The 13,151-nt window shown below is 37.9% G+C and overlaps 2 protein-coding genes across 8 annotated transcripts in view; both read right to left on the reverse strand.

Moving 5' to 3' along the window:
* LOC102301690 (ecto-ADP-ribosyltransferase 4) overlaps positions 1–8,796 on the reverse strand; it is a 10,401-nt gene extending 1,605 nt beyond the window's left edge. The window contains exons 1-5 of one of the 7 annotated variants that reach the window (XM_042228504.1): positions 8,563–8,796; positions 8,310–8,405; positions 7,494–8,212; positions 211–258; positions 64–111 (exon numbers count right to left, since the gene is read on the reverse strand). In XM_042228504.1, the coding sequence (XP_042084438.1) occupies positions 64–111; positions 211–258; positions 7,494–8,212; positions 8,310–8,369 (875 nt within the window). In that variant the 5' untranslated portion in view covers positions 8,370–8,405; positions 8,563–8,796. Of the gene's footprint in view, positions 1–63; positions 112–210; positions 259–1,118; positions 1,838–1,959; positions 2,058–2,171; positions 3,639–6,466; positions 6,912–6,992; positions 7,041–7,493; positions 8,213–8,309; positions 8,406–8,562 lie in introns of those variants that run through there. The other 6 variants (XM_005942011.3, XM_005942010.3, XM_005942012.2 and 3 more) reach the window with 6 other exon arrangements.
* Positions 8,797–11,309: 2,513 nt separating this feature from the next.
* glb1 (galactosidase, beta 1) overlaps positions 11,310–13,151 on the reverse strand; it is a 10,666-nt gene continuing 8,824 nt past the window's right edge. The window contains exons 14-16 of the mRNA XM_005942006.2: positions 12,781–12,912; positions 12,242–12,481; positions 11,310–11,879 (exon numbers count right to left, since the gene is read on the reverse strand). Coding sequence (XP_005942068.1) covers positions 11,625–11,879; positions 12,242–12,481; positions 12,781–12,912 — 627 coding nt within the window. The 3' untranslated portion in view covers positions 11,310–11,624. The remainder of the gene's footprint in view (positions 11,880–12,241; positions 12,482–12,780; positions 12,913–13,151) is intronic.

Below are 13,151 nucleotides of genomic sequence, written 5' to 3' on the forward strand. Positions count from 1 at the left end.
ATAATAATAATAATAATAATAATAATAATAATAATAATAATAATAATAATAATAATAATTTACCTGTTTCGGTCTGTGACAACTGTGGTAGTCTCATTCACTCCTGGAACACTGAATTAGAAAAGACAAAATAAATTAACGGATAATAATAATAATAATAATAATAATAGTAATAATAATGATAACAATAAAAATAGCAATAATAGTCACCTGGATCGCTCGATGACAGCTGTGGTAGTCTCATGCCCTCTTGAAGTGCTGAATTGGATAAGCCAAAAACAGTAATTGAAGTAAATGTGCTGACACATTTTCAAACCACACCCAACCTCAACACTGGACATGTGGAGAGATAAACCTCACTTTTAAAATCCCGTTTTTGCCACTTTTCATGCCACTTCCACTCACTTCATGCTTTCCTGACAACACCTATGATTTTTCTTAGTAGTTTTCATTGTTTAGGTGTATGCACATTTATTGAGATAAATAAATATGTGTTACTAATATTTTTGTTATATTATATATATATATATTAGGGGTGCAACGATACACAAAGTTCACGGTTCAGTTCACTTCACATGAAAACCAAGATAGTTCCAAACGCCAGATCTGAATGAGGGTGGGGGAGGTTCAATTTCGGGTAGCATTGAGGAAGTTGCCATGTTGCAACGAGCTTAGCTTCTGTCTTGCTAGCTTGCGCTGCGCTCAGTGGATCTGCGCTCGACAGTGCAGCCTAGGCGGAGTAGTCGAACGCAGATCCACTGAGCGCTCAACACAGACAGCATCGTCAGAAGAAAAGTTGATGAAATAAATAAAAAATGTTGTATTGTTCGATACATATGCGCACTGAACCGAAAGCACTGTATCAAACGGTTCAATATCGATAGGAGTATCGTTGCACCCCTAATATATATATATGTTATATAGAAATACAGAATGTATGGGGCTTATGAAGTATTTTTATCATATTTTTATTATATGCACTTAGACTACGTAAAATGTTTGTATCTCCTTCGAATATGTTAACACTCACATGATAAACACCACATTAAAAGTTAACTTTGCAGTTCCAAGTTTAATAGAAAAATATTTCACTTTAATTGAGAGAATATGAATCTTACCGTGTAAAGATGTAACAGTTGTGTGAGCTGTTCAGTCCTGACTGTTTCAAATCAATCTCAAGGTATTCGTCACCATCCGATGTACTTTTTGTTTCCACTTGTTCCACAGTGAAAACTTCTGCTGGAGACAAGAGTATTTCATCCTGTTCTAGACCGCACACATAGTCTTTCAGGTTGACAAAGAAGCATGAAGTGAGATTTAAAATAGTATTCTCATTGACATCTTCAAGACTCTTTAGCTCTTCATAGTCTGAATAAGCTAAAGTGAAACTTGTAAATCTCACTGTGGAGCCTTTCTGTGGTTTGTTTTGACCATCTTGAAAAACATAAACGTTCTTGCACTCCTTTGGCTTCAGCAGCCTCATGGAGTCCATCAGCAGGAAATGAAGAGACTTGAAGTTGAAGCGGTTTTCATAGATGCTAACATTTCCACCCATTGTCTCTATTGCTTTGTTCAGTGTTTGTATGAACGATTTATCCGCTTTAAGATAGACTGAAAGTGCAGCACTATGCTCTTTTCTTCCTCCAGGGATCTGCTTTGAACACTCGTTACTTTTATTCCACGCTTTCTGAAATCCTTCACTGTTATTTAGCTCTCGTTTTAACACATCTGACTCGATGAACTTCTTCATGGCCTCTTCACGACATCCTTTGTACTGGTCATCTACAACATTTGTGCTATTTAGAAAATCCAGTAGCCTTGTTTCCTGTGCTGTCACCTTTAATTGAGATTTATCACATTTAAAAACACATTAATAGAGATATATCATTTTTAAAAGCATTTTAGGAGGATAATTTTTCAAATCTTCTTATATTTGTTTGTATGAAACATAATTCTTACTTTGTAGCAGACAGCTGTGAAAAAAAATATTGTAGCAAGAAGCACTCTTTTTTTGTACTCCATTTTTTTCCTCTTCTTCTACAGACTGAAAGAAAGCACTGCAGGATCACATGTGGATAGAAAAAAGTTCTTTAACACTTTACATGGTCCAGAAACTTTGATGTGGAAAAAATATATAAGTAGAAGACTAAAAAAAACTAAAAGGCACTTACCAGAAGCAAGGGAAGTAAACTTGTGCTAGCAACTCACAGCAAAGAGTCCATCAAACAGCCGGGACACCCAATAGGGTCTGGAGAAGTGAAGCAAGTTATCTTACCATAGAACTTCTTAGTCTTTCCTGTGGAGGAAGTAACATGGCACCGGGGGATTTGTTTTCCACTGATTTTTCCTGTTATTTGTCCTTCTGGAGCTACTGAGTTTCTGTAACCTTGTTTAGATTTGTCAAGTAATGTCTACATAACTTAGCTCTTTTAAGCCCAACCAAAGCACCAAATTGCCTTTACATCCCTGTTCTCACATTATTTCAGTATAACTGATGGGACCAAATACCACAGTCCTTGTTCCATGCAGATTTTATCTAAAGTAAACAAGAGACTCCAGCAGCCCTACTTGGACAAATGAGGGCATATTAAAGTTACAGGAATGAAACTGTATGAAAACAAGCTGTTGTATAACAGAACTGCTGTCCACACTGGGGTGCACCTTAACTTTATGTACGTAATGTAGGAAGGAGTAAGAGCGGCACATTTAAAAAAAATGTTCATTTTGAGATTAAAGTTGAAATGGGCAGATTACAGTTATTGTTTCAATTCAAACAACTGACACAATTCCTATACCCTCAACAAATTTCCTTGTGTAGATCAGTTAGTGAAACAACTTGATCAGCTGTGTTATTGTGTATTCTGATACAACATGCATCGTCCTTATTGCACAAGGGTGTAAACATCAGTATTCTTGCATCTGTTCATTGCACAATTTCCTGGATGCCCTTATACTCATTACCACACTGTGTTTACGCGTTAAAAGAGCAATAACTTCCTTGCTACTAAAACTGATTCTGAAGTATGATTTCACTAACTCATGTTGTATAATAGATTACTATTTTGAGTAATGACCCCAACACTGAATACAACCTTTGCCATTGTCTGCCATCTTTGCTCTACACCTAGTTTCCCAGTACTCCTGTCTACTTTCTTCATCTCCCTCACTATCCCGCTTTTTCTTTGTTAACCTTTGTTCTTTGAATATTTTTCTTTGTAGAGCACCAAACATCTTGCTGCCAGTTTCCCTCAGCCCTGCAGCTGTACCTTCCCAGTCATCTGCTAACTCTTCGCTACTCCTCAGAGGCTGTCGCAACTCCTTCATGAACTCTGTGTGACATTCTTACTTCCTCAACATTCACCATTTAATCCTTGGCTCAGCCTTCACTTGTTTCCATTTCTTGATTTCTAAAGCCATGTGACAGCCTACCATCCACAGCCTAGCCACATTCTCCCCCGACACCACCTTCCAGTCTCCTCTGCCTTTCAGGTTGCAACAGATATATGGTGCTATGCATTTACTGCCTTCCTGATTTCTATTTTTTTTAAACCAAGGAGATTCTGTTTTTAGTATTGGGTTTGCATACTCTGTTTTCTTCCCATCTACTGGAGAGAGAGAGAGAGAGAGAGAGAGAGAGAGAGAGAGAGAGAGAGAGAGAGAGAGAGAGAGAGAGAGAGAGAGAGGAAGTGCAGTTGCAAAGGTCTTAAGCAAACCCTCAAATCTTTATAAAACAGAAAGTTGACACAGTGGTTTAGTGAAATATGTTTAAACAGCCGGACTACAGTCAGTGACCAGAGCTGTGGTCCACCATTGCAGAGAAGAATACAGGACAAACACATCCTGCAGTGTTAAATGAAAAAGAATGAGGTCTGGCTTCCTGTCAGACTCAGGAAGTCTCACAATATCCGAGCATTGTCTTTTATTCAGTTCAGCAGCTTCTTTGTTGCATGTTTTTCAATGACGTCCACAGAAATGTTCACAACCTGCTCAAGAATCAAACATGCACAGGTTTCGTGTTAGCCTAGATTCTCTCGGTTAAGTGATGTCTGGCTGAGTTGTTGGCATCAATCGATATTTAATTAGCAAGTAATTAATTATAAAAAAAAAAAGCAAGAATGACCCTACCAATTAATCCAGATTGTCTAAAAAATCCTCTAGAAAACTGGTTCCCAGTAGTCCAATTCCTTGGAATTGTTCACCTGCCTATTGATCAGGCTTATTGGTTCTTGCGCTCGCACTACAATCAACCGATATCAGTTCACGTGTCAGAGGAAGAAAAAAGTAACACAGTCTAGTGTGGACATGGACATTTACTTTATTGCACAAAAAGACAAGATAAATGGCAAAGTGCAAAACTACATCCATGACAGAAATAACCGCATTATGCTGCTGACACTAACTTCAGTACTTTGCAAGCATCAGCCAAGAAAGCATGCTAATGCTAAGCTAGCCAAGAACCCAGAGTGAAAGCTGAGTGAATGCCGACCCCAGCTGCCAGACCCTGAACCTTGACAGGTAACAAGAAGATGAGCAGTTAAGCTGCAGCTTCACTTTCTACCTGTTTATGTTTCTAATCAAAATCACTGTGGCCCTTTTTGGTGTTGGTCTTCTTTTTCTTTTGGTGTGTGGTCAGCTTTGTATTCTACTACGAGAAAGATGCTAGAGACGTGTGTCCTCATTAGGTATTTGTGTTGGTGTGTATAACCTTAGCCTCAGGTTATATTGTTAAATGGTGATTATGAGTCAGTGGGTTTCAGCTGTTTTACAGAGTAACAGGAAAGTAACGTAATGAGTAGTAAAATGAATTACTTTTTCCTGGCAGTAATTAAGTAACGTACAGCTTTAGTTTTGAGAAAAGTGTTCTGGGTAATATGTGCAGTAATTACTTTTTTGAGTAACACTGATCACAGCAAAGTGAGGAAATACCTCAACAAACGTGCACAAATATTTGACCCACAGCAACAATTAATTTGCATGAATGTAATTTAAGTTTATAAGTCTGAATATTTGTAACAAATTATACATAATTATTATTTTTAGTTATTCGAAAAATTCAAGTTACGAATGCACTGAACGGCAATATTTTTGCCTGTGTTACGGCAAAATGCCCGAGTAATAAAATCCGCTGGTTCTGGTTGGCTGAGCCTACAATGCCCACAATGCCTTCCGAATCATGTGACAACCCTTTGGTTTCCGTACTTGCGCTTCGCTGTTCCACTTGATCGACGTATTGTGGTTCTAGTTAGCAATTAGCCTATAGCCTATTGTTCAGCTTCGACTTACGAAAATTTTCGACTTACGAAAGACCCTCGGGAACGAATTAATTTTGTAAGTCGGGGTTCCACTCAGTTAACATTTGACATGTTTGGCCTGTAGAGTCTAAAATGCAATTCTTTGGGCTTTTTGTGATTTTACTGGGAAGACCAGGCATGGAAAGATTATATAGTTAACACAAAGCTGAATGCTCCAGTACCAAAATATGTTTTATAGAGATGGCAGTACCTGAATGCTAGTGATGTGCGGATCGATACTGAAATATCGATTCCTCCGATACCAGTCATTTATGTTCTAGAATCGATTCTCACATTAAAATATCGATATTTTAGTAATTTAGGGTAAATTTGTAGTTTATCATTAACAGGAACAGAGTGGAAAGAAACTATATCATTTGGATTGTCTACATTGGAAGGAACTACTTCCTCTTCTGCCTTTCATAGTCATGTGCGAAATACGGCTGTATAAATGTGTCGCAGCCCCTTGGCGTGCGCACTCACAACAATGGCTGGGCGTAAATGGAGTCATGTGCGGATGTATTTTACCTCCACAAACAGCCAAGATGCGGTTTGTGATACATGTGGCAAGAAAGTGAGGTGTTGTGGCGACACCATTTACCTCGTCAAACACCTCAGAGTAAATCATATCACAGAATATGACAAGCGTATGTTGAGGCGAACTAAAGACGAGGAGGGGGACAGGTGCTGCTAGGGCGAGACAGACGACTCTCGAGGAGTCCTTTAGTGCTGCAGGCAGGGAACATGCTCAAATGGCGCACAACTTCAGTTTTCTGTATGATAATTCTGCATTATTAAGTGATAAGAACAAGTAATCTGACGTCCTGTAATCATTATGAAGCTATAATTTGAGATACAATAAAAGATACAGTAAAAAAAAAAGTTTTTGTACAGAGTATCGGTATCGGATCAGTATCGCCGATACCACCCTGAATTATACTTGGTATCGGGTTGGAAAGTAAATCAGTGGTATCGCACATCACTACTGAATGCCACTTACCCTAATCAGTAAGGGCGTATTTAGTTTAGTCCTGTGAATCATACATTAAGGTTTTCCTGAAAGTCGTTTATGTTGTAATATACATATATTAAATATAATATACAATCGTTTTCCAGAATTGCATTAAAGAATTATTGTATTTCCATTGTTGAATACTTGGAGGTACACCAGAAGCAACTGTACCAAACCTTTATTCTGACCTTATCGACACATATCGTCTTTTTTCATTCCCATCACTCATTTCCTATAATCATTTTAAAGGCATGCAAACCCTAACAAGAAATAATAAACACATACTGTATATATATTTCAAGTATGCTGTACATTTTTCTAGCGTGCATAAAGAAAATAAAAACTGAGTTTATAATTCATAATATATGACAGAAGCAGAAAACTGTATTTGACTATGTTTTGACACAATACTGCAATACTGCAATTCACCACAATCTGCCAAATAAAGACCTAAAAAAAAGTGTATGAATAATCAAAGCAATATTGCAGATTATAAAACCCAGAAAACTCTGAATGATAACTGTTTTTGCTAAACAGCTAAAGAAACAGAAGATAAGGCTGCAAGCACTGATACAAGCCACAGGGTGGCGACAACAGCTGGAGGAGACCTGAAGACATGGGAAAAAAGCATATTATTATTATTATTATTATTATTATCACAAAAATAATCATTAATAATAATAGTTTACCTGTCTCGCTCTGCAACAGCTGTGGTAGTCTCCTGACCTACTGACATCCTGGATTGATAAAGGAGAGAAAATACTTTAAGTAAAATCTACTGACACGTGGTTTTATTCAACCCCAGTGGAGATGTGGAGAGCAATCCTCACATTTTAAAATCCTCTTTTTGCTACTTTTCACATCACTTAATTTTACATCATGCTTTCCAGAGTTTATAAAAGCTTTGATAAGCTGAGTATTCCCCAGTTATTACTGTGTACTTACAGCAATAACAACCACTAAGTTATAACAGAGTAACAGACTGTTTCAGACACCAATATTTCCCTCTTTTGATTTATGGGGCTTAAGTATTTTAGTATATGCAACTAGAGCTTTTTTTTTTTCAAATACATAAAAAACATATTTATATATTTAACATCACACTGAAAGATATATTTGTAGTTCCAAGTTTAATTTCTGTAGAACTAATAAAAAAAATTTCACTTTACTTGAGAGAATATGAATCTTACCGTGAAAAGATGTAACAGTTGTGTGAGCTTTTCAGTCCCGACTGTTTCAAATCAATCTCAAGGTATTCGTCACCATCCGATGTAGTTTTTGTTTTCACTTGTTCCACAGTGAAAACTTCTGCTGGAGATAAGAGTATTTCATCCTGTTCTTGACCGCACACATAGTCTTTCAGGTTGACAAAGAAGCAAGAAGTGAGATGTAAAATAGTACTCTCATTGACATGTTTAGGTCTCTTTAGCGCTTCATAGTCTGAATAAGCTAAAGTGAAACTTGTAAATCTCACTGTGGAGCCTTTCTGTGGTTTGTTTTGACCATCTTGAAAAACATAAAAGTTCTTGCACTCCTTTGGCTTCAGCAGCCTCATGGAGTCCATCAGCAGGAAATGAAGAGACTTGAGGTTGAAGTGGTCTTCATAGATGCTAACATTTCCACCCATTGTCTCTATTGCTTTGTTCAGTGTTTGTATGAACGATTTCTCCTCATTAACATAGACTGAAAGTGCAGCAGTATGCTCTTTTCGTCCTTGAGGGATCTGCTTTGAACACTCAATACTTTTATTCCATGCTTTCTGAAATCCTTCACTGTTATTTAGTTCTTGTTTTAACACGTCTGACTCGATGAACTTCTTCATGGCCTCTTCACGGCATCCATAGTACAGATCATCCACAACATTTGTGGTCTTTTGGACATCCAGTAGTCTTGTTTCCTTCGCGGTCACCTAATTGATATATCACATTTAAAAAGACATTTAAAAAGACATTTTTAAATGTATAATTTTTTAACCTTCTAATATTTGTTTGAATTACGATTCTTACTTTGTAACAGACAGCTATAAAAATTATTGCAGCAAGAAGCATTTTTCTTTTCTGCCCCATTTTTCTGCCTCTTCGTCTACAGACTGCAAGAAACCACTGCAGGATCAAATGCGGATAGAAAAAAGTTCTTTAACACTTTACACAGTCCAGAAACATGGAACTGACAAGATGTGAATGATCAATTATTTGTTTAGTTTCCTTTGAATATGACAACTTCAAAGTGTTAATGTTGAAAAGGCTGAAAGGCACATACCTGAAACAAGGAGAGTAAACTTGCCTTAGCACCTCACAAAAAAGGGTGCAACAAACTGCAGGGAAGCCACAAGCACAGCAGGCTCCAGGAAATTTGGAAAATATATATTATGCAGCAGTAAGTGTCATAGTAATCCAGAAGTTAATAAATTGCTTGTAACTGCATACGGTAAAGTTGGAACAGGATGTGAAACTCATGATCATGGGCCTCATACCGAGAGGAACAGGAAACAAAACAGAGTGAAAGAGCGCTGAGACTGTAAGTGAGGTGTGAACATTACTGCCTTAGAGGGGGATGAAGTTAACTGTCACTGTTGCATGATAACATACTTTGCTTATGCAGACAGTGCGTGTTCAGCCCTTTAAAATAGTGAAGCCTGTGTGCTTCCAATTTGAGATCTACCGGACTGCGCTTTGGGTGGTGTCGTGTGGATCTACCACATATATGTGCTTAATAAATAATTGTTGTTGGCCGGACCTGCTCTGAGTATTTGTTGTTTATTCTCAGCCCATCATAAAAGAATCGGGACAGAAATGAAATACATTATCTTACTATGCAGTTCTTTAGTCTTTCCTGTGTTAGGAAGTAACTTCTCACTGGAATACCTGATATCCAGTCATCCTGCTTTATCCACTGAGTTCCTGTAACCTTGTTCAGATTTGTTTTATAACCAGAGAAATCGCCACAGCGCTGTGAAAAAGTATCTTCCCTTTCCTGAGTTTTTCTTCTGTGTGTGTGTGTCTTTTTCTCACACTTACATGTTTCAGATCATCAAATAACTTTTAACAATTCTGTTTTCAAGGATTCAAGGAAGCTTTATTGTCATTCTCATCGCATGTTTACATGAGATGGAACGAAATTACATACCCACAGTCCCGGTTTTCCATAAAAACAACAGAATGACCGGTAATAAAATAGTACCAAATAGCAATAAATAATACAGATAAGTAATAGAATAATACAAATAAGTAAAGTGCAACAACCTGAGTAACAGTATAAAGTATAGAAGTGTAGGTATAAGTATTTTAGCAGCAAAGTATCTGTAGTGATTACACCACAGTAGCAGTTTCTTGTCCATTATGTATTGAGACGTCTCACAGCTTCTGGAATGAAGCCGTTTCTCAGTCTGGGGGTTTTGCATTTAATGGTGGTTTTGTTTTGAAACAATGATTCCATATAAAAGAAAAGAAAAGCAAAGTTATCCAGCCTACTGTGTAAAAAAGGTTATTGCTCCCTAAAGCTAATAACTGGTTGTGACACCCCTGGCAGCAAGAGCTGCACACAAGCATTTGGCAATGAGGCTTTCACATCTTTATGGATGAATTTTATCCCACTCTTTTTTGCAAAATTGTTTTAATTCAGTCACATTTGACAATTTCAAATCATGAACAGACTTTTTAGGACGTTCCAAAGTGTCTCGGCTTATTTCAAGTCCAGATATTGACTTGGCCACTCCAAACCCTGTTTTGATGAGCCATTCAGAGATGGACTTGCTAGTATGTTTCCAATCATTGCACTGCTGCATAACCTGAGCTCTTGAACGTCAGGGCATAAACTGATGGCCGGTCATGCTTCTTCAGAATTTTTTGGTAGAGAGCAGAATTCATTCATCCATCAAGTCGTGCAGGTCCTGCATCCTGACACAAGGATGGATGAATCCATTGTTTTATATCCAATTCTGAGCCTAGCATCCAAATGTTGCACCAGAAATCAAGATTTGTTAGAGCAGGCAATGTTTTTCAATTCAATTCAATTTTATACAGCGCCGAATCACAACAACAGCCACCTCAAGATGATTTATATTGTAAGTTAGACCCTACAATAATACATACAGACAAAATCCCAACAATCATATGACCCCTATGATTAAGCACTTTGGCGACAGTGGGAAGGAAAAACTCCCTTTTTAACAGGAAGAAACCTCCAGCAGAACCAGTCTCAGGGAAGGGCAGCCATCTACCACGACTGGATGGGGTCAGAGAAGGAAGACAGGACAAAGTCATGCTGTGGAAGAGAGCCAGAGATTGTAAAATACTACCCAATCTACTTATTGTTGCCTTCCTATCAGCTGGAGACAGTCTGGCTATTCTCATCTGACCTCAAAACACTTTCACTCAGAGAACCGCTGTTCACTGGGTTACACAGTTTTGTGCAGGAAAATCCCAGCAGACCAGCACTATCTGCAATATTCAGACCACGTTCAGTCACTTAGACTTTATCAGGTTGTTTTCACAATGACTACATATCTAAATGCTTTGAGTTGGTGCCATGTGATTGGATGATTAGACATTTGTGTTAACAAGCTAAGTATATCTAATAAAGTGGCCATAATGGCTTTGTTTGCCTTATGGTGATGGATACATAAAACCCAGTATTTCCCACCACAAACAACGCTTACCTTTTATAGAGAGGACTACATGTTTTTGTGCACTTAAGTGCAGCCTCACCCAAGGCCACTTCAGAAGAACCTACATCCATGTTTTTGGACACAGACAAGCCTCGGCAGCAGATCCCAACCCTTCCAACCACTGTACCACCACAGCAGCCAGGCGGACTGGTATCTTTTCATACAAAGACAAGACAAAGGGGATTTCTGAAATTCCAAATTATTTGGTTTTTATTTGAAAGGTGTATAAAGGTAAATCAAACTCAGAGTGCATGTAATGTAATGTAAAAGAATAAAAGCAGCAATCCCGCAGTAATTTAAAAATACAATAATTCCCTGATCTGAGTTTTGAACAACAAAGAAAAAAAAAAAAAACAGCTTTCAGTGGCTTTCACTTCATTCCCTTTTTGAAGAGGAAAAAAAGTCTGTGAATTTGGAATCATGTGGAATCAGTGAGGTAGAGAAACCCGAAGTTAATGTGCTGATAAAAAACAGGCTAAAATAATTCAGCAAAATGCACAAAAACACACATCATTGATATTATTTCCCAAATTTAACCACTTTTCATAGTTTAAAAAAAAAAAGAAAGATTGTTGAGGTGACCCAACAAGTGCTAAATCAATGAGTCTAAATGTGCAAATAGATCCCTTTTGTGCAGCGGAGAGTTTTCTTATCGTCACAGTAAATCCTCTTTAACAAACAGCCTCCTGTGCTGTTTGTAGTCAGACTGGACTGTTGCATTGAGGATGGGGGTGTTGGTGAACTCCACAGTGCACGCTTTAGAGCCGCAGAGAGCCCCTTCAAGCTCCAGGACGGTCACATTGTTTGGTGCAGCTGTACTGAGGATGTTAGCAGGGACAAAAAGTGTCATCTGAGGCCCTCGAGTCGGCCAGTAACGTCCTACATTAAAGCCGTTTATCCAGATCTGTCCCTGAAAAACACAAAATCACAAAGACAAGCTACTTAGCCCATTTTTCATCAAAATAAAATTAAATAATTAACAAAAATTAAAAATATCTTGTGTATCTATCTAGATGTCAAAGGTCTAATACACCACCTGGTCCTAAAAAATTGTACACAATAATTTCATTTACCAGGATGCAACTAAAAATGAATATTCAGTCTGTATACTGTCACATAAACACATGTACTTTGAGGTCAAACTGTCACCTTCTATCTAGCAGACCCTCTAAAACCAAAAATATTAAATGCATAAGAACATTCAGCAGAGAAAAGCAAAACCTGTCTTTTGACAAGTTAGCACCAGTGCGTGCTATAAAACATGTCACATGCCTTTCTCCAACTGCTCAGCTTGATGTAGGTGTCCTGAGGGAGGTCTGGGATCCCGTCGGGTATCACGAAGCTTCCCCCATAGAAAGCTGGAGGGGAGAGATCAGCTGGCTGAGGTGGATCAAAAAGTGCAGGCTCTTTTTCTCCGAGGAGGCCCTTCATGACTGCTTCATCAATACTGAGACTGTACATGGTCCAGTCGGTGAGAAGGTCCGCCCCCAGGGTCAGATTAGACACCAAGCCCTGTGAGAAGAGAAGAGAAGATCTCACGGGACTTTTTTTTTAAACAGCTAACAATAATAATAATAATAATAATAGATAAACAGAAAATAGTTTTGTTTGTGTGTCAATTATTATGTTTTATTATCTGATCTCTGATTGATGAAACTCTGAAGAACCAAAAAAAACCCTACATGAACCTCTGGACAATTTTTACAAAAGTGACCAAATTCCGCATGACCGTAGATCTGGGATACTTACACAAACACTAAAATGTCCAAAGGACAAACATCAGCACGACATGTTGTAGCACAGAAACAAACCTTAAAATCGTTGATCTGTTTTCCGTAGTTTACTCGGCCCATGTTCTCCACCAGTATGTCCACCTGACTTCGAGCCTTCCCGGTTACATTGATGCTTAAGACTTTATCCCTTTCAAGAATTCCTACAGCCAGCTTGAGAAGAAATAAGAAAAGATCTGTAAAAAAAAATCCAGATTATAGCAGAAATAATCACATTTTCTTGATCAGTGCAAAGCAGTTTTTGGGGAAAAAGTGGAGATTATATCAAGTTTAAAAGCTTAACCTGTTTTGTTTACTAATCTATCTTATTATACTACCTGTAGTTTTAGACTTAAATGAAAATGTAAGAAAGATTAAGAACCACGAGGAGGTAACGGAAATGGCACTTTTAA

This window comes from Haplochromis burtoni, unplaced genomic scaffold (genome assembly GCF_018398535.1).
Source record: "Haplochromis burtoni strain Fernald_Lab_line unplaced genomic scaffold, NCSU_Asbu1 Contig_328, whole genome shotgun sequence".
Classification (NCBI taxonomy): Eukaryota; Metazoa; Chordata; class Actinopteri; order Cichliformes; family Cichlidae; genus Haplochromis; species Haplochromis burtoni.